The 22,126-nt window shown below is 44.1% G+C and overlaps 1 protein-coding gene across 2 annotated transcripts in view; it reads right to left on the minus strand.

Moving 5' to 3' along the window:
* The window catches only part of TMEM241 (transmembrane protein 241), a 105,288-nt gene that overhangs the window by 61,254 nt on the left and 21,908 nt on the right, over positions 1 to 22,126 (minus strand). For both annotated transcript variants that reach the window (XM_068562249.1, XM_068562250.1), the window contains exons 4-6: positions 21,413 to 21,494; positions 8,240 to 8,317; positions 2,278 to 2,303 (exon numbers count right to left, since the gene is read on the minus strand). In XM_068562249.1, the coding sequence (XP_068418350.1) occupies positions 2,278 to 2,303; positions 8,240 to 8,317; positions 21,413 to 21,494 (186 nt within the window). The remainder of the gene's footprint in view (positions 1 to 2,277; positions 2,304 to 8,239; positions 8,318 to 21,412; positions 21,495 to 22,126) is intronic.

Here is a 22,126-nt window from a genome sequence, read left to right on the forward strand (position 1 = left end):
AGTTCATTGTAATTTTCTTGCAGTTTTTCTATCCGTTTAAACTTTTTCCCAAATAAGGGAATTCCCTGGCGGTCCAGTAGTTAGGACTCGGCGCTTTCACTGCCAAGGGCAGGGGTTCAGTCCCTGGTTGGGGAACGAAGATCCTGCAAGCCACGAAGTGTGGCCAAAAAAAATAATAATAAAATAAAACAAACAAAAAAAAGTTTCATTAGAAAAAAATCTCTTATACATACCAAAATATTTATGGCTGAAATGCTACAATGCCTGGGATTTGCTGAAATGAGGCGCTGGGTAGAGGCTTAAGTTGAAAACTGTTGAATCTGGGGGATGAGTTTACAGAGCTTCATTATACGATTCGGTCTACTTTTATATCTGTTTAGAAATTTCCATAACAAAAGGCTTTTTTTTTATAATTCTTGCACAAAAAAGTAACATTGCCAATCACAGATATTTTCACATTTTCTCATTCATTAGAAAGTCGATTTGGAGATACTTTTTGGCTTAGAAATCAGTGGTTTTTAGATGGTATATGGGTTTCATATACCAAAATATCTTGGCCTATAGCTTTTCCTAATCATTCTCTCCTCCTAAAGAAAGGCACCAGAAAACACAAAACCCAAAGGACCACATGCTCTTTCCCCCTCTTTCCATTTTATGATGCAACAACAATATTCAGGGTTGGGTCCCTTCTGACCACTGCATTACGTGGCGAACAGCAAAGGATCAAAGACATAAACGGGGGCAGTGAATACAGCATTTTCACTGTTAGGGGACTTTATCATATGACATCTCACACCAGTATATGTTCTATATACGTATCAAATTCTGTATTACTTACATATATATACGTAATACACAACAACCTGATACTCATCACCTAAGTACACTGGCAATAGTGATGCTAATCAATTCTGTCCACAACCCCCCCCCCACACACACACAGTCCTCACTGTTGTCATCACACAGTGTACCCCTTAAAAGACTAGCACGGCTGCTGGGCCTGAGGCAGGAGGATGGGCACAGAGGAACCCTCAGAGCTGGGGCCTCAGGGCCGCAGGAAGGGCAGGACAACGCGGGACCGGTTCTAACCACTCCAATCCACCCGCTCCTATAGCCTTGCCAACTTTAAAGGCACACACGCAAACAGCCTTGAGACGATCCCCCGGCACCCGACTGCTGAGGGATTCGGAGGCCAGGGTCGGGTGAGAGGAGGGAGGTTGTCCAGGAGGGTTTCTGGGACTGCACAGGAATAGGCAGGTTGTAGGCTGGGGGAGAGGAGAACCCTCATGGCTTTGGTGTCTGCCTGCAGTGGACAGAGGCTTTAGAGGATGCAGGATGCTTCCCCATCCACAGGCAATGAGCGTTAGATCCCCTCAAGCAGACAAGCCCTCAGGGCTGAGGGGAGAAGTGCCAGGTGTGAGGCAGCTCCTGGTTTCCCACCAAACTTGGCCTTGAGCAATACCTGATTACATCAGGCATAAATGGGTTTTAACGCCTCTCTTTAACACCTGCTAATATTTTAAACAAGAGGATGCGTCCTGACAGTGGGATTTTTTTTTTCTTCAAGTAGCAGCCTGTAATAAAGGCAAAAAAAAGGAGATTGGATGAAAGCCCAGAAATATATGAAACAAAAAGTCCTAAATCCACGTATCAAAACATTCTGCTGGTTTTCTATCTTCAGGACCGAGCTTCGCAGCTACTGCCAAGGAAGCAGGAAGGCCACCAGAGGACAAGGCATCCAGGTCAGAATTAGCACAACAGGAGCACAGGGACCTGCCAGAGGGTCCAGCCCAGTTCATGTTTCAGCTGGGAAAACTGAGGCACAGATAGGTATGAAACCTGCCCACGGTCACGGCGCCGTGTGGCCCAAGACCACGACTCAGATCCGTGGATTCGCAGGCAGTACTTTCTCCACCATGGGAATTCTTAAAAACCCAATGAGGTTCAAACATTATTTTTAAAACTTTAAGTCATTTCCATTTTTCCATTTTCATTCTTCATCAGTCTTGCACAACTCTTAGTGAAATTCTGGGCATCAATGGCTGAAATCTAGCACGAGTTGTTTTCCCCTTAGGGATAAAATATTTCAGAAAAAAAAAGAGCAAATTTGAGAATAAGACACAAAATAGGGATATATAAGTGTCTGTAATAAATTCCTCTGTCAACTCTCAAGTATGAATTGTCAACAGACGGTTTCTCATCGAAGTTAATATCAGGTTAAATCTTCTATTTTAGATGTTTGTGAAGTTGTTGTTTTTTGTTTTTTTTTAAACTTACCTACAGATCTTTGCAGGAGATGTTTTCTGTATGAAAATAAAGAGACGTACAGTTAGTCTTTAAAAACTCTTTTTTGCTCCCCTTAAAAGTAAATATTTAGATCAAGAGGCACATAAATTATGAATAAGTTTATTGGGGGCTTAACAACTTGCTGCACTTCAGTATTTATTGAGGCTTTTTCTGCTTGGACCAAATGAAGGATGACTCAGAGGTCCAGAGTTGAGTCACTTCAGCAAAGCACTCTGGATGAGTAGTTTTACCACTCTCACCATTAGAGCTATGTTTACCCACAAAAAAGCAAAATGATGCCACGCCCAAGCCTTCGAATATCTTACACACCATGAAAAGGAGAGAGAAATCAATGTACCCTGTGTAGGAAAAGAAATTAAGCTCTTGTTCAACTTCTCTTCTGGTGTCTGTCTCTAAATTTTCCTTTCATTAATCCAGCTCTGATCCTGAGCACTGCTATAAATTCTCTGGTATGATGTGTAAATTAGGAAACAGAAAAAAGGAGAAGGGACATTTGACTCCACCCCTAGAGAGAAGGAAAAAAGGGCAGATTGGGGAAATCTAAAGTTGCCGTTTAGAGCTCCCTGAAATGAAGAAATTCTAATGCATACTCTACCTTTGTTACCTCCTTTTTATTGGTCAGTTTAAGGGAATTAGTCCTTGGCACTTGGGAAGAAAGCTCTAGCAGGAAGAAGCATAGATTTTTTTCATATTTGACAGGGGAAATGGTCAGGCAAGATAATAGATTAATTCTGGACATTTCAGAAGGATTATTTTGCTAGTTGAGGACAAACTGCAATTTTCTTTTACTCCAGCTCAGATAAAGTGTGAACTATGAACATATTGTTTAAAAGTGAAGCACTCAAAAGGTACAAAATTTCAATTATTATAAAATAAGCAAAGCCTGGGGACGTAACATACAGTGCGGTGACTATAGTTAACACCATATTGTACTGAATATATTCGAAAGTTGCTAAGAGAGTAAATCTTAAAACTTCTCATCACAGGAAATACAAATGCTTGGTGATGGATGTTAACTAGACTTATTGTGTTGATCATTTCGAAATATATACAAACATTGAATCATTATATTGAACACGTGAAACAAATATAATTTTATCTGTCAATTATATCTCAATTTTTAAAAAAAGTAAAGCACTGGCAAGAGAAACATGTGGTTTGCTATGAAGGCTATCTTAAGCTTTCATGTGTGACTAAATAATCCACAATGCATTGTTTTAATAAACACACGATGTGTGTGTACAAAGCAGTGGCTCCCAACTTTAGATCCTTTGTTATCTCTTATACGTTATCTCTCATCTTTGTGGAACCGGCCTCAGCAGAGACCAAAGGCAAAGCCAACCTTGACTCCACTGCCCCCCGGTGGGGACACTTATCCCTTCAGTACAGAAAGGATGACACACGCGGAGGTGACCTGGCTCCCACCTGGATAATTGCCCCCAACATGGGAAAACGTGTCACTAAAAGAGTCTGAGCTAAATAAAGCCGACCTCTCCAGAGTTTGGAGGAAGAAGAATGAATGCTCAACTCTTCCATGAGTGACATGTTCACCAGCAGGTGCTTGGGGGCTTCCGTTACAGGGCAGCAAATCAACCCTAGTGCCTGAAGGAGTTTGCCCATCCCACAGAGGAGAGAGTCCTTTTTATTTTGACCTCCTCTGACTACAGGAGCCCAGAACCTGAGACATGGAGAGTGAAAACCAGCGAGAAATTCATTACGGAGCTCCAGCCCCCAAGGCTCCGAGAGCACCCGAGGGGTCTGTGTCCGGGATTCCCCTCCGCAAGCCCCTCGGTCCCCAAATCACCCAGTGATAAGTCCCAACGACATCTCAGCTCTGCGTGGGTCACTATAACTCCTCAAGAGTCACCTTGCCAAAGTCACAGTAAGTAGCTGACGCCGCTCTGGGTAAGCTAACGCGCTCTGAGGACTGCTGGTGCTGTCCTAGGTGCTCGACACATATTGACTCGTGTCACTGCGGGTTAATGTGCAGTCCTGGGTTACGTGCTACAGATGAGGATGCTGAGGCACAGAGAAATCAGGTAAGTTGCTCGGGATCACAGGGTGTGCGCCCAGGCGATCGCGCTCCAGAGCCTGACCCTTTTGGACTCTGTTCTGTCACAGCCAGTCCTGCAGTGACACCCGCCGGCCCTTTCAGGCCGCTGGCCTTCATTGGCTGCTTCCTCTCTGCCTGGAGTGCCCGGAACATTCCTACCCATTTGCGTGACTGGGTTCAAATCTGGCCCTTGCAATTAGACTTACCAGCGGTCGCCCCCCAGTGCACCCACACGCCTGTTCCAGTCCATAGGACATTCTATGGGCATCCCAGCACCTGTTTACATGTCAGCTCCCCATTCAGCCTGAGTTCTGGGAGGGTGATAAATGTGTCTCCCCACATCTGTAGCTGTAGACCTAGCAAGATGTTTGGCATGTAGCATTTACTTCATAAATGTTGAGCGAACCAATGAATGAATAGCAGTATTCTAAGGTTAAACCGTGACAAATATATCTGCAAGTTAGTGAGACTAATTCCACAAGCCACACGCTAACTTAGAGTCAGACTGTGTGCGTGTGTGTGCACATACACAAAGAACTAGTTATGGATGGTGACAATGAACCACAGCCCAGACAGAGCTTATTCTCATCATCTGGGAGCGAGGTCATGAAGAGGTCAACTCTACTCTCCCAAGGCCATTCTAGGGAAACCTGACACATAACGGACCAAAGAGCCCTCGTCCGGAGTCACAGGTCAAGTCTGAGAGGCGGCGTCCAACCATGTTCCTCATGACACCCGGTCGCTTGGTCATGGCTCCAGGCTGAATGATCAGGAAATATAAATCATATGAAGCACATATCACAGTCATCTTCATCACAGAGCAGATTTTAACACCAAACTACTAGAAACCACCTACAAATCTGCAAACAGGGACCAGCCAACACACTGAGTTCCATGTGGAGAGAATTGAGGCATTTAGGAATTCCAACAAATCGATCAATGGAAAAATAGGATGTATTTTATCATTTCTGTAAATATTCTACGTATGTCTGAACTGAAAGAATGAAGTCGTTTCCTCTAGAAGTAAGATCACAGTTGATTTCTGACATTTTTTTCCTCTGCATTTTCTACGACTTATTATATCTTATGATATTCGTAAAGGAAAGAAAGGGGTTTTTTAAAAATAACTAAATAGATATGTAACCCACTCAATTGTTTCCTAATTTTCCCAGACAAGAAATGAAGTTGTTTTGTGTCAGTAATGAAATGGAGTTGAAGATTCACAATATTTTGGTATTCACCCAATTGCTTCCGAGGAAAGGTCCTCTTGGTCTGGGAGTCTGGCCCTTGGGCTCTGCTGGGTGGAAATCCACTGAGGACCCTCCAGCCCCATGTCCCACCCTCACCTTCTCCTACCTGATCTGACTTGTCCATCAAGAAGCAATACCCCATGAAGGGACTTCCCAGGTGGTCCAGTGGTTAAGACAGCGCGCTTCCAATGCAGGGGGTGCAGGTTCTATCCCTGGTCAGGGAATTAAGAACCCACATGCCACATGGTATGGCCCAAAAAAAAAAGAAAGAAGCAGTATCCCATGAAGATGCCTGGATCTCGTCCCTAGACCAGGTAAATCTTCATTTTTAATTCACACAAAAGGTATCCATTTTGTGAATAAGAAGCCTTCTTTGGAATTTGAGTGGAATTGAGTCAGGGTCTGACTAGTCTCCCAGAACCTGAGCAGCTCCTGGAACCTAAGTGACCAGTTAGTGAATGTTTCAGCTCAGCTCCAGCCCTTGGGCTGAGACCTGGGGCTCCAAAAAAAACCCAACCACAGGGTCACTGCAATGAGAGGGCTGGAGGCAGGCAGAGACACAGGGAAAATCATACTGTATTTTGCTGAATTTAAGATGCCACTGATTGTAAAATTAGTACTTTTTATACTACTAAGAAAAAAACAAAAACAAAAACATTAGACCAGGACATACCATTGACTATAAAAGCACCCTGATTTCAGATAGTGAAAACTTATTTTTTATTTTTTAAAGAATTATTTTATTTTTATTTATTTATTTTTTTGACCACACCATGCAGCATGTGGGATCTTAGTTCCCTGACCAGGGATCGAACCTGTGCCCCCTGCAGTGGAAGCACTTAACCACTGGACCACCAGGGAAGTCCTGATAGTGAAAATTTTAGATGTGAAAAAAAGAAGCACATGATAGAATTGATGAAATATGGAAATTGCAAGCTGGTGTGATAAGTAAAATGTCAGCTGAAGGTGCCCAAGCTGCCTGAGGTGTCAGGGAAGGTTCCCACTGCAGGCAGATTAGCCTGAAGTACGGAGCCTCGCTGGAGTCACTACAGGCTTCCCTCGCCTCCTGTAATCCGTTCTCCTCCGCAGAAACTGGGGGAGCTTTTAACACTGAAGCTGCTCAGTGTCTGTGGGCCTTATAACCCATCCGGCTCCTCCCAGCTCCCAGTGCACTCAGCATAAATCCCAAATTCCTAGTTCAGCCCCAGAGGCCCGTCTCCAGCCTCGTCCTAAGCACCCCCTCTCTTTCTCATCAAGCTCCAGCCACACAGCCCAGAATGACTTCCACCAAGTCCCTTCCTATGCCTGGTCCTTTGCATCTGCTGCTTCCTCTTCCAGGGAGCCCTCCCCTCATCCCCATGTCTAACTCCTGCTCATCCTTTGTCTGTGTTTAATGTCACTTCCCCAGAGTGGCCTGCTCTAGCCACACAATCGAGCAGGTGGGTCTAATTCTTAGTTTAATGTCTGTCTCCCCTTCTGGGCTGATGCTCTGTAAGAGCAGCAATCATGCCTCTTGCTTACGACTGCAGACCCGGGCCTGGCAGAGTGGCCACGTACACAGGGACGTAGAAATATTCATATAGTGAATGGGACAGGGGTGCACGAAGAGGTTTGCTGACAGATCAGAGGAGAGAAACACCACGACATGGTCTAGGGAAAGTGAGAAGTTTGGTTGTGGCTGGAATTTCTGAAGCCAGAGAGGTGGATGGGGCCCAGGTGGCGAAGGGCTTTGCAGGCCTCCAGGTAGCTTCTGGGTGGTCCTGAAGGGCTGTATGTAGGGGGACATGATCAGATCCATGTGTCAGAAAGGTCCCCCGGGAGCGGTGGTGTGTGGCGTGGCCTTGGCCACAGGAAAGGTGTCTCTCTGTCCCCGGCACACCTGTAAGAAGTGTGCTGCCTGCATGGCCCACTAGCCTCTCTCGAGCTTAAAAGTTCCAAAATTTTGATGTGAAGTCATTTGAAACAGGCAGATGTCAGAAAAAAGGAACTCTCAAAAGAGGTACCAAACTAAAACCACCAATAACGTTAAAAATCATAGCTAAACTACATAGTAGGTACAAAGCACCTACTATGTGCCAGAAAGTGTTGGGAGCACCTACTAGCACCTGTGCTGCATGGTGTCCTCCCAACGACTCTTTGAGTGGGTGACATTTCTCTCCCCTTTTCACGGATGGAGGCCCGGAAGGTGAGGAAACGTGTTCCAACTGGTGGAAGGCAGAGCTGGGGTCGGGAAGAAAAGAGGATGTCCCCAGGGTGGGCTAAAGCTCCCAGCACCCTGTGGGAAGCTCGCCAAATATTTCCTCGTGGTGCTGGGATGCAGTGGGGGGAGGGGGGGAATGCCCCCCCACCATCCAGGCCCACAGTCATCTCTACCTCGGCCCCCCAGGCCCTGGCTCAGCGCTGGCCTGGGGTTGAGGTCCATTCAGACCCACAAGCATCCCCATGTATGTTTGGTGAACTGAAGGGATGTCAAAACTGTGATCCTTGAAATTAGTGACCACCGTCAGGCAGGCTTGACTGGAAACAGATGGCAGGAAAAGGCAGACACTAATCTGGACCATACATAAAAAGCACGTCTTTGAAATTTCAAGCAAGGGAAGTGAAACTAGCCTTCTGCGTAATCATTTACCTCTTTCTGAAAACACTTCTGGTGCCCACAGATGATAACTTCGGCTACATTATGCAAAGTGAGAAACACGGGAATGGCCTGAAAGAAAACAAAGGAATAAGCATGAAAATATTTTCTTGGATCTCATAATTACATAATTCTTGATTTATGCTTAAAAATAAAGATCTGTGGGAACTTTTGGCATTCACACTGATACTCCTCTCCAGCAAAAACTCCTCTGCGTGGATGTGTTCTTGCTTGCAGCATTGTGCTCAGTAGGGTGGATGTAGAGGCTCCCCTCTCACGGGTATTCTCATCATTTATTAAGCACCTACTGTGTGTCAGGTGCCATGCCAGGTGCAGGGGGCACATCCTGTGAACAGGTGGACACATGATAGAGAGGCTGTCCCTATTGAGGTGAGAGCTCTGACCGAACGCACAGAAAGGCACAACCAACCCAGCGTGGGCAGAGCATGCCTTCTCGGAGGAAGTGAAGTCCAAAGTCTAAATGGGAACAGAATGATGAACTAGAACGAGCCCAGGGACTTCCCTGGTGGTCCACTGGTTAAGACTCCGCACTCGCAACGCAGGGGACATGGGTTCGATATCTGGTTGGGGAACTGAGATCCTGCGTGACGCATGGCACAGCCAAAGGGAAAAAAGAAAAAAAAAAAGAATGAGCCCAGCAAAAAGAGACAAGGCGGGAGAGGGCTGGAGGCACACACAAGGGCCCAGAGGAGCGAGGAAGCCCACCTCCTTGGGGAACCAGGGGGAGTTGAGTGGGGTGGAATATAGTGTGGAAGGGAAAAGTGGGGGAGAGGAAGGTGGAGAGGTAATCACGGGCCCTATCAGGGAATCAGGACCATCCCAAGGCCCATAAGAGACACTGAAGAGTTTAAAGCCCACCGTGCATGATTTGATCTGCGTGTTTAGGGGAGCTTGGACTGCTGGGTGGGGCAAAGGAGGCAGAGATGGTTGCGAAAGTTCAGCGGTGTGACAGACGGAAAAACGGCCCTCCAAACTATAGCTGCATCCTAGTCCCTGGAACCCATGAATGTCACCTCATAGGGTGAAAAAAGGGCCTTTGCAAATGTGATTAAGGTGAGAATCTGGAGGTGGGGAGATTACTCTGGATTATCTGGGTGGGTCCCAAATGCAAACACAGGTCTCCTCCTAAGAGATAGGCAGAAATTTGACACACACAGAGGAGAACGCGATGTGACCCCAGAGGCAGAGACTGGAATGATGCAGCCACGAGCCAAGGAGTGTCAGCAGACACCAGAAGCTGGAAGAGAGAGGCAAGGAGCAGATTCTCCCCTAGATCCTCTGGAGGGAGCGCAGCCCTGCTGACACACCTTGGTCCTCACTTCAGACCCCTGGCCTCCGGAACTGGGAGAGAATAGATTTCTGTTGTTTCAAGCCACCTAGGTAGGTGGTCATTTGTTACAGCAGCTACAGGAGACTAATACAAGGAATGACAAGACGGTGGCCTGAACTTGGTAGTGGCAGTGAAGATGGAGAAAAGTGGCCACATGAGGGAAATATTTAGGAGATTGAACTGCGGTAAATGATGGAATAACTGGGATCAACTTTGTACCCCCAAAAAGGGGGGGGGGGGAGGGAGAAGATATAAAAAAATGTAACACTCCAGTGGGTTATCAAGATACACAGAGTACCCACTGCACATTGACTATCGCTGGGCTCTTTGCTAAGAACAGCAGTCTTTCCTAATTTGATAATCTTGACAAGGTAAAGGGGAGGGATTAAGGGGCGAGGGATTGTGCTATTGTCTTTGTTGCTGCTGCTGATGATAATGTCTCCTGGAAAGCAGAGAAAGATCAAGAATAGTGCATGGGTTTTGGCATCAGCTGGGCTTCAGGCTCCAGCTCCACCATCTGCTAGTGGAGCAGGGCACGTATCCAAACAGTTTGCTCCTCTGTAGTATGAGGATAACAATATCTACGACCTGGAGCTATAGGGAGGAATGATGGAAATAATGCAGGAGCACGGCATGAAGGCTGTCAATAATATAAGAGGTACCAAGCCCACGCTTAGTGGCCTCGATGGAGGACCCTGAGCTGGGAAATTATTCCAGCTTCGAGGACTCTTAAGTGGGTCTTTAAGCAGATGTTGCTGCCCAACCACTTCCAGATGGATTTATTCTTTATCTTTTGGCTGCGTTGGGTCTTTATTACTGCATGCAGGCTTTTCTCTAGTTGCGACAAGCGGGGACTACTCTTCGTTGCGGTGCACAGGCTTCTTCTCATTGTGGTGGCTTCTCTTGTTGTGGAGCACAGGCTCTACGCGCGGGCTTCAGTTGTTGTGGCACGTGGGCACAGTAGTTGTGGCTCGCGGGCTCTAGAGCACAGGCTCAGTAGTTGTGGCGCACAGGCTTAGTTGCTCTGCAGCACGTGGGATCTTCCCGGACCAGGGCTTGAACCCGTGTCCCCTGCATTGGCAGGCAGATTCTTAACCACTGTGCCACCAGGGAAGTCCCTGGAAGTATATATTTTTACCTCGTCTTTAAGACTTTTATAACTGTATAGCTCTGCTCTATTTTAGTATTTTGTTCTAACTCACACTGTTTCATTTCATTCTGAGCTCTCACTTTACATTTTTCTTGCCTTTTTAACGTTCTCTACTCCTTTAAAAGTGCAGCTGAAACTTTTTTCCTTTTAAAATCATCCTTTATTTTAATTATTTTCTATGTTTTTCATCTTTTGTGCTTCTTTTTATCCCTCTTAAACTTTTATATTTTCAATTATTCTTTATGTATTTTAAGATTATTAAAGAGATTTTTTTTTTAATTGGCTTTATCCATTGGGCTCATGTTTGGAAAACGTGGGCCCTGGCCTTCTAGGTCTGAGCCTAAGAAGATAGCACAGAAAATCTTAGAGAGGTTAATCCTGTGGTACGTGACATGAAAATGAAAGGGCAACCTGGATCTTATTTATTTAAAATTAAGCCCTGATTTAAAATGCTTTTGCCTCCTTGACTATAAAATCAGTAAGGAAACAAGATTTAGGGTGACTCTAGACCCTAACTCTAGACTTCAAGGAGGCTTAATTTTCTCAATTTTATAAACCGTGGACAGGTTTCTCCATCTCCCTAGGAGATTCTGATCAGATTCTGGAAAAGGATCTATCTACACATACAGAACTGATTTTATTTTTTATTCTATTTTATTTTTAATTTTTTTAAAGAAAGTTGCCTTTTAATTTTTTAAATTAAAAAAATTTTTTTTACTATTTATTTATTAATTATTTATTTTTGGCTGCACCAGGTCTTAGTTGCAGCATACAGGATCTTTAGTTGCAGCATGCAGGTTCCTTAGTTGTGGCATGCGAACTCTTAGTTGAGTCATGCATGCAGGATCTATTTCCCCGACCACGGATCAAACCCAGGCCCCCTGCATTGGGAGTGTGGAGTCTTAACCACTGGACCACCAGGGAAGTCCCCAGAACTGATATTAAAGTTCTCTAATAATAGATACCAACAATGTGTTCAGCACAGTGCTAATTATTTTAATTGCATTCTCTTATTTAAACCATATCTCAACAACTGTATCCACGGATGCTTGTTGCCCTGACTTACAGACAAGGAAACTGAAGCTTAGAGTGATGGGGCAGCTTGCTGGCGAGCTCACAGCTAGTTCTGGGTATGACTCCATGACTCCAACCCAGTAACGGCAACGCCCACGCTCCCAGCCTCGATGTTATAGGAGCCAACTTACAGCAAGCCCCCAGTGTAAACTTCCTGGACCTACAACCGTGCAAAGTCCAATACCATTGTGTTCCAAATCCTGCCAGTCTGCTTCCTCCAGCAATATAACTGGTATGATCTAAAACAGATGACCTCGGAGTAAACTCTATGCCATTTTTTAAAGGGATATCTTCCATTTCCACTTAAAAATTTTTTAATCTGATTTTCTCAAGCCATTTTTTCGACTGAGGAGCTAAACAGTAATTCTACGACTGATTTTATCAGCCTCCATAGAGATCTATCAAAAACAGTATTAAGGCAGTCTGCAATTTATGATTACTGATTTTCCCTTGGCCTCTACCTCTGTGCACAAAGCCCCAGTCTGAACTACGTTATTAGTTCAAGAGACTCCAGTGACTGATTATTTTAGAAAACCTGCCTTTTATCTTTATGGAGTGAGGTTCAGCAGGGCTTATTTTTGTGAAATCAGACAAAAGTTCTGAGAAATGAGGACCTCCCTGGTAATCCAGTGGTTAAGACTCCACGCTTCCACTGCAGGGGGCACAGGTTCGATCCCTGGTTGGGGAAATAAGATCCCACGAGCCGCACGGTGCAGCCAAAAAAAGAAAAAACAAAAGTTCTGAGATATGATAACAATAATAGCTAAGATATACTGAATACTTACTATGTACCAGACTCTGTTTTTTTAAAAAAATGCTACTGCTGTCACTGTGCATTTTTTTCTTTTATAAATTTATTTATTTATTTATTTTTGGCTGTGTTGGGTCTTCGTTGCTGCACACGGGCTTTCTCTAGTTGCGGGGAGCCGGGGCTACTCTTCGTTGCAGTACACGGGTTTCTTATTGTGGTGGCTTCTCTTGTTGTGGAGCATGGGCTCTAGGGTGCGCGGGCTTCAGTAGTTGCAGTGCATGGGCTCAGTAGTTGTGGCTCGCGGGCTCTAGAGCATAGGCTCAGTAGTTATGGCACACGGGCTTAGTTGCTCCGCAGCATGTGGGATCTTCCCAGAGCAGGGCTCAAACCCATGTCTCCTGCACTGGTAGGCAGATTCTTAACCACTGTGCCACCAGGAAAGCACCCAGACTCTGTTTTAATTGCTTTTACATATTGAATCATCATAATAAATCTATGAGGGAGATACTATTAACATCCCTGTTATACGGATGAGAAAAAGGAAGGATATATTTTGGTTCTCCTTTTTAACCTGCCTCTTAATAATTTGAAACCACTTTCAGACGATCTAGACACTAGCTTGCTGTTAAAGAGAATAGAAAAACAAGTCTGTTCTTTCACATCAAGACTCTAGGAATGGCCTCAATAACAAAAGATCCCCACCATCTTTCATCAGGAAAAATGGCTCAAGATCAACTACCATGAAGCCCAAGTTATCACTTTTGACACAAAATGTAATTGACCAAATTCAACTACCCTACAGTCCAATTCATTTCATTACTTAGGGGCACAGTTTGCAACTAATTTATTCTTAAAATTTTAACATTCACTTATAATTTAACATTGCATCCATGTACCACTGGAAATTTTTCTCTGGATGTAAAGAGAAATTGGTAACTATTACTTAAGATTTTTCATTATTCCCATGCTTCCCAGAGTGGAATTTTCAAGCCTTGATTGTTATTTGTTCAGGTGTTGGAACTGACTTAAAACAGTTTTCTATGGAAAATCCTGGCCCTGCCCACAGGCATGGCCTCAGGTCACGCTGTAGGAGTGGGGATGACTCCCTTAGCCAAGTCCTGGGTCAACTTCTAAGTTTTTATAGAAAAACATCAATCCTACCTTCAATTTGGGTGATTTTTAAATATGTGGATGTGGCCTTAATCTGCAATATACAATAATTGCTCGCCAGGCCCTTGCCAAAGAATGTACCTTTGAACTGTTGGCTGCCTAGTTTTCATCAAAATCACGCATGCCAGAAATAACTGTTCCTACAGGAAGGGAGCTGGATAATTGGAGAGCAGAGATTTTAGCCCCAGAGAATCACTCCTACTGAACTGTGCTGTCATTAGGCCTCCAAAATGCACTAAGAATCCCAGAAATCAGGTTAACATTGAGTTTGTTATAAGGACGCGATTGAAGACCCTAAGTAGCCCAGTTTACCCTTTATGAGGACTCAGGACCTGACATGACAGCAAGGAAGAAGCATGTCTGCGGCAACAACCCACTTTTCTCTTAAAGCACTGAGAGTCTCGTAACTTCTTTATTCGGCTGCAGAAAGATGAGAGCTGAATCCACGGCCCAACTGTATTTATTTCATAAGATATTACAGCATAAATTTCTATGTGCTAAGTCTCTCTGTGGTCTCATCTAGTTCTTCTTCAGTTACCCTTGACCTAGATTTCTTTTAAATTTTATTCATAAGAAATGCTTATCTTATTTTCATCATCATTATTCTTTTAAGCCACAACACATCCTTTTGGGAAGACAGTTGAGGTGTTTGAATATGTTTATGTGTACATATAAAAGAATATATTCACAAATTGATTGGCATGAGATAAATCTGAGTGTTCATTTACATTAATTTTATCATTCTGTCATTAACTGGCCAACACCTTTTTTTTTTTTTTTGGCTGCACCAAGCGGCTTTCTGGATCTTAGTTCCCCGACCAGGGATCAAACCTGGGCCCTTGGCAATGAAAGCACGGAGTCCTAACCACTGGACCTCCAGGGAACTCCCTGGCCAACTCCTTGAGGGCAGAGGACCAGACTCCCTCTTTGCCAGAGTATCTCCAGCACCAGCTTGGAGGCCGCCTCCCTCCTTCCTCTGCTCATCACATAAAGTAGCTGACCTGTGTTTAGGGGCCTTTTTGTTTGAAAAATAGGCAGCTTAGAATACCAGCTTGTAAGATGCATTGGAATAAGAACCTCACTTGGGGGCATCAATGCACGTGCTACTACAGAGGGCAGGTTGGCCTGCTCTCAGTGAACTGCTATTTTTCTCACCCTTTTTACACGAGTGCATAGGAATGAATTCAGTTAAATTAAATATGCACCTCCTACAGCACCCGAAAGGGCTCTGAGTGAGGCGAGTGAGAACATATCCCCCTCCCCCATATAATCCTCAAGAAAATCTCTGTTGTAGCCTGGGGAGGGGAGTTATAAACATATCTTTTTAATTGTGGTAAAATACACATATAAAATTTACCATTTTAACCGTTTTTACGTGTATAGTTCAGTGGCATTAAGTACATTCACATTGTTGTGCGACCATCACCACCATCCTTTCACAGAACTCTTTTCATCTGAAATTCTGTCCCCATTAAACAATAATTCCCCATTCTCCCCAGCCCACAGCTCCTGGTAAGCACCAATACTTTCTGTCTCTATAAATTTGACTATTCTAAGTAACTCGTATTAGTAGAATCATACAGGACTTGTCCTTTTGTGACTGGCTTATTTCATTTAACATAATGTCTTCAAGGTTCATCCATGTTGTAGCATGTGTTAGAATTTTCTTCCTTTTTAAGCCTGGATAATATTCCATTGTACTGATATACTATTTTGTTTATCCATTCATCTGTCAATAGACATTTGGATTGTTTCCAACTTTTGGCTACTGTGAATAATGCTGCTGTGAACACAGGTATACAAAATATCTGCTCAAGTCCCTGCTTTCAGTTTTTTTGTTGGGTCATATGGTAACTCTATTTTCAATTTTTTGAGGAACCACCATACTGTTTTTCATTGCAGCTGTACCATTTTGCATTCCCAAAAGCAGGGCACAAGAGTTCCAATTTCTCCACATCCTTACCAACACTTGTTATTTTCTATTTTTTTGATAACGGTCATCCTAATGGGCACAAAGTGGTATCTCATGATTTTGATTTGTATTTCCCTAATGCTTAATGATGTTGAGTACCTTATCATGGGCTCAGTGGCCATTTGCATATCTTCTTTGGAGAAATGTCTATTCAAGTCCTTTGCCCATTTTTCAATCAGGTTGTTTGGTTTTTGTTGTTGAATTTTAGGAGCTTTCTATATGTTCTGGATATTAATCCCTTATCAGATAGATGATTTTCAAATATTTTCTCCCATTCTGTGAATTGCCATTTTACTCTGTTGACAGCGTGCTTTGATACACCAAAGTTTTTCATTTTGATGAAGTCCAATTTGTCTATTTTTTTCTTTTGTTGCATGTGTCTTGCTGTTATAGCCAATAAATCACTGCTAAGTCCAGCGTCATGAAGTTCTCCCCTTGGAGCCCAGCTTTAATAAGCCATTTTATAAGGGTTATGGAAAACATCTTTAGATGGAGCAGGAACATAACTAAAATGCAGAGGAGGGGGTTATTATTTTGCCACTGCACCCACATCTTAAGTCATCCTTGCAATCGGACTCCGATCACCTCTGATGAGAAAACCACGTGAAAGAGGAGAACTGCCTCTAACCACAGAGACAGGGAACCTTAGGGGGAAGGATCTCCATTCTATTGATGGATCAACATTTACGTTCTTTTCCCTATGGATCCAAGATCCCTTACGTGGTATTGGAGCCAAACCAAGCGGGAGGGAACCCACAGGCTCCAGTTTGCTTAACTGAGTAATTTCACTCCACGCGAGTCTGATCATCCATGTGTGTTTCCTCACCGACACCCCCGGCCAATCTCTATTCCATTGTGTTGAGTGAAGACAGAAACCCTGACAAGCAATTAGGGAAGGCTCAAGATCAAAGTGCTGGGTAGGAAACCAAGGCCAGTCCTGTCCAGATGCCTCAATTTAGATTTGCAGAGTCTTCCAACTGCTGACCCTAAGCAAGAAAAGAGCATGGTTTGAGCAACCAGATCACCAGCACTGGGGTGGCTTCTCCCTGGCCAGCTCCTGAGTGTGAGAATCTGCACATCTGCTCCAAACACTCGCCAGCACAGGCTTTGAGGCAATCCTGTCCAGCTGAGAAGGGCTGCGGCAGGGGAATTATAATAAGAGTAACAACGACTGGTTGAAGTTATCCTGTCCCTCCAAAGACTGACATTCATGCCATCAGCCCTCATCACTGTGACCTTATCCAGGGCAGGAAAGCTGGCGAAGCAGAGCCAAATTAGCCCATGTAGAAGGGAGGACAGCCACACGGCTCCTCTCCCCTCCTCCCAGCTCCATCCTGATGGGCTCATCTCCTTTGCCTGTTGTGATTTAGGGAGGAAAGAGGGTAAGCGTTGCAGATGAACCACTATCGTTGGACGGGCTTGAGTTTGCATCTCCGCTTTAACATTTACTAGTCGGTGACCTTGGCCAAATAATTTGCATCTCAGTTTCCTCATCTGTAAATGGGAGTAATTAAGTCCAACTTCATATGTCATGAGGTCTGACAATAGGAAGTGCCCGGCACACATATATAACGCTGACTATTCACGATGCCTGTTCCCATGGTGAGTTGTGTGTCTCTCACGGATTCCCCTGGAAGTTCTTCAAGGTCAGGAAGCAGGTCTTATTCCTCATTAAGCCCCCAGAAGTAGATTCCCCAATAAATATTTGCTGAATGGAGAGCCACAAGAATAATCTCCTCTCCTTAATTCTATCATTCGGTTGTGAGTTCAATAAAGAACTGTCCCCACCTCACCTTTGCAGAGTTAAATCAGCTTGCTCTCAGGAGTTGCACATCAGAAGAATAGTTTCAAAGTCTTGTCAGAGAAAGGAGGCCTTTATGGAGCAGAGCAACTTCCTAAGTGTTTTGCATAACAACACACCCATGGATTTTAACTGAGCATGTTTCCCCCAGGTCCTCGTGGATTCATGAAACTGCCAGCCTGGCACCAGCATACTGACACGGGTTTTCCATCTAACACAAGCTGTACGAGTGCCTCGTGTTTCATCCACTCTGTAAATTTTTAAGCAACTATGTAAAAACAAAAAACTCAGAAAACAAAGAACAGATGCTGGGTTGAGTTATTTCACTAAAAAAAACATTAATAAGTGTCTCCTTTCTGTCCTCCTCCCACTCTAATCGGGTATATTTGGTTTGGGGTTGTTTCCCTTTGCTCAGAGTTTGAATTGCAGCAGCTTCGTTCTGCCTATGAGAGAAGTCTGTGCTCTAGGCCAGGGGCACTCAAATGTGGTCCCTCCAAAACATAAGGAGCTCGCACAGAATATAAGTCAGTGCACTGCTTCCTTCTTCAAAAAGTCCTGCTATGAAAAAAAAAAATGTCAGCTCAAACTAATCAGTGTGTTTAGTGCCAAGCGTGATGTTCATTCTGGCACAATCTCCTTACAGACAGGTAACAAAGAGCTCACAGGCTATCACCTTCTGTGGACCACACTCTGAGAAGCATTGTTCCAGGTTACAGAACTCTCTATCTGCCTGAGACGTACTAGACTGACATTTACAATGGACTTCTGAGGGGTTTTTGGCCACCTAGCCAGCCTCCTTATCCCTTCCTTGGTAAAGCACTCCAATATAAAGCATCTGCCTCACCCTTTCTCAGTCTGTGGGTCCAGCTGGAGATCCTGTATGACCAGGGCTGGCCAAACAGTGCTCTGAGTCTCTCCAGTCACAGTGAATGGTTCAGAAAAGTCATGATCCAGGACTGGTCAATCAATGTAAATCCATCCAGCTTTTAGACCTGGGATGGGCAGTGGCCCTGACTGATGCAATCAGAGTGAATTGTGAGACTCATGCAGAAGCTACAAGGAAGACAGTTTTTCCATTAGACTTAAAGTTGTGAGGATGTCAGCCTGAAGTCAACAACACCCATGAGGCGAGAGCCTGGCTGTGAAATGAAGCAAAGACAGAGAGCAGAACTGAAAGAGAGACAGAAGCTGGATTCTGAGTAGGTCATTGGAACCTCTGGGTCAGGCCATGCCTGAAGCAGTTTCTACACTATGACTTTTCATTAATGTGAACCAGGAAATTTCCCTTTACTTAGACCAGTTGGTGAGCTTTCTAACACTTGCAACCAAGAGTCTCAAGTTTATGCATGACTACTGTACCCTGGGCTCATTCTACAATCCATATACATTGATCCTAAAGAGACAAATCTGAAAAGGCAAAAGGTGGGGAGTCAGAAGAGCTGCCATTACCTGGGACTAGAGACAGGTTACCAAGACTTCCCACACCTAAGTGTTTTCCTCTGCCAGGTTATTAACATCTGCCTCACATATCAGGTGACTGTGAGACTCACATGAAAAGATACAAAGGAAGTCACTCCGGAAACACATGAAAAAGCACTATACAAACAAAAAATTATTATCATTATTAGCACAACACCTTAGTTATTCAAACTTCAAAACTCTGGCATCCATAACTATCCAGAGCCTACAAAAAATTTCAAAAACTTTTGTACAACAATAGATTGTTTTTTGTTTTTTTGTTTTCCAGTCAAATGCTATACTCTGCTATAGAAGACGAAGCTCCCCCTGCAGGCCAGAGGCGGTAAAGTGAGACCATGGACTTGGAGGAGCCTGACAGCATCAAGAGCAGCAGCTGAGAGCCAGCCTGGCCCCCTGTTCTGGGCTCAGCACCAACGTGCTCTGTGTCTCACTTCTTAGGTCACCCAGGCTATTTTCTCCCCCATCGCACACATCATCCCATCTACTCAAGCTTATGAATCATGAAAGAAAAATGATGATTTAATTTAGAAATTATCGATTTAATTTAGAAATTATCCCAGTTAACTCTCAGCCACTATTTTGCAGCTTTGGAGTTGTCCTAACAATACTATTATTATCCAGAGAGGCAGATTTTGTTTTTACTGTTTTCAGATCTGAGGCCTAAGGGGCCAACATAACAACAAACTTTACGTTAAAAGGCTGAATTGTTTGAAAATTTCGCATTTTTTCAAACGTTAGAATACAATCATTTTCTGATAGATTAAAAACAGCAATTAGAGTATAAAACCATTCCTGAAGACCTAAATAGATGTTTCTCCAGAAGAGACATACAGATGGCCAACAAACGCATGAAAAGATGCTCAACATCACTAATCATTAGAGAAATGCAAATCAAAACTACAATGAGGTATCACCTCATACCAGTCAGAATGGCCATCATCAAAAAATCTACAAACAACAAATGCTGGAGAGGGTGTGGAGAAAAGGGAACCCTCTTGCACTGTTGGTGGGAATGTAAATTGATACAGCCACTATGGAGAACAGTATGGAGGTTCCTTAAAAAACTAAAAATAGAACTACCATATGACCCAGCAATCCCACTACTGGGCATATACCCTGAGAAAACCATAATTCAAAAAGATACATGCACCCCAATGTTCATTGCAGCACTATTTACAATAGCCAGGACATGGAAGCAACCTAAAGTTCCATCAACAGACGAATGGATAAAGAAGATGTGGTACATATATACAATGGAATATTACTCAGCCATAAAAAGGAACGAAATTGGGTCATTTGCAGAGACGTGGATGGACCTAGAGTAGTCTGTCATACGGAGTGAAGTAAATCAGAAAGAGAAAAACAAATATCATGTATTAACGCATATATGTGGAATCCAGAAAAATGGTACAGATGAACCTATTTGCAGGGCAGGAATAGAGATGCAGATGTAGAGAATGGACATGTGGACTCGGCGGGGGATGGGGAAGTGGGATGAATTGGGAGATTGGGATTGACATATAAACACTACCATGTGTAAAATAGATAGCTAGTGAGAACCTGCTGTATAGCACAGAGAACTCAGCTTGGTGCTCTGTGGTGACCTAGGTGGGTGGGGTGGGGGGTGGGGTGGGAGGGAGGTCTAAGAGGGAGGGGATATATGTATACATATAGCTGATTCACTTCGTTGTACAGCAGAAACTAATACAACATTGTAAAGCAACTATACCCCAATTAAAAAAAAAAACACCTTAACTATATGAAAAAAAAATGTTCCTGATTTTTAAGCCACGTTCTGAGACTCTGGTCAATGCTGATATTTATGGATTCTCCTTTGGTGGCAAAATAACTAAATTTTTGGAGTTCCATATAATATATAACATAACTGGAAGAAATCTGTTCCTCACAGTACCCTCCTTTGAGGAGCTCAGTCCTGGGGTCTGGGTGGGAGGACAGAATGAACACTTGTTTCACTAGTGTCCCCTTGTACTGGGCATCAATTCCGTGCCAAGCATGCAAACCCACGACTAAGCCCAGCCCACCCAGGCCGTGTTACTGATGGGCAGGGTCACGGTCCCAGGAAGCAAGGAGCAGACTGAGCCCACCCTCCCTGCTCCCAAGGACGGGGGTGTATCCACGCAGAGCAAGCTCCACAAATATCACTACTCCGGCTTCCTGCGTCTCCTTCTGCAGCTCTCCATCTTGTAAAACAAGTCAGTCCTTCCCTGTTATCTGGTTATCTTCAGTTCAGGGAGTGGGAGCGCGCCACGTTGGCCTCAGCCCCAAGACTTGTTCTTCAATCTAGCTGTACCATCATTAAAGCTGTTGCTTTGTCCCCTATTGATCCAAGGCGCAACAAGTTAAAGGCAAAGGGGAAGAAGGGAAAGGGACTGTCCCCTCCAAAACCTCTAACACTTACCAGTCTGGACAGTGCTCTGGAACCAGCATAGATGATACACACAAACAGCACTGAAGCAGGAAGCCATGTCAAAACATCAGATCTGTAAAAGGGAAAGAGGCCATAGATTCCTGTCACTTTATGTCCAAAAGACCTCGCTGGAAGGTATGACCCTCCCATACACCAAATACAGCACTCATGGTTGTCTAAACATCCCCAGGTGACTTGTGAAGCATGATTCGCTCTGTATCATTGAGAGGGACGGAAGCTGACCAAGCCATCCTGCCTACAGTCCGTCACTCAGCCAACGATGTGGCGTTACTGATCCCACAATCGGGCACAGACGAGCTGGAGATGGAAAAGGTTTCCTGCAGGTTGGGAGAAAGAACAGATCTGATTTTTTTTTTAAGAAGCAGTGAATGTTATTCTTTGGAATTTAAGTAGCCGGAGGCTTTGAACACATGCCAAATTATTTTTAAAAATTTTTAAAGGCTATTTACCTAGGCAAGGTACCAAACAGCTCCGGGGAACCACAACAAAAGGAACCACAGTGTGAAAGGATGGAATTGAAAAGAGTGCCTGAACTTGAGCTGGGTGGCCATGTGCTGAGCCTCAACCATTAACCTGGGATGCCAGTTTAGGGACTCTCCAAGGACTTCTCAAGGGCACATTTCTTTGATTCCCTTGTGGCCACACCAAGAACTGCTTTTTCTTTTTCTTTTTCTTTTTTTTTTT

The sequence above is a fragment of the Eschrichtius robustus genome, chromosome 14, assembly GCF_028021215.1.
Source record: "Eschrichtius robustus isolate mEscRob2 chromosome 14, mEscRob2.pri, whole genome shotgun sequence".
Taxonomy (NCBI): Eukaryota; Metazoa; Chordata; class Mammalia; order Artiodactyla; family Eschrichtiidae; genus Eschrichtius; species Eschrichtius robustus.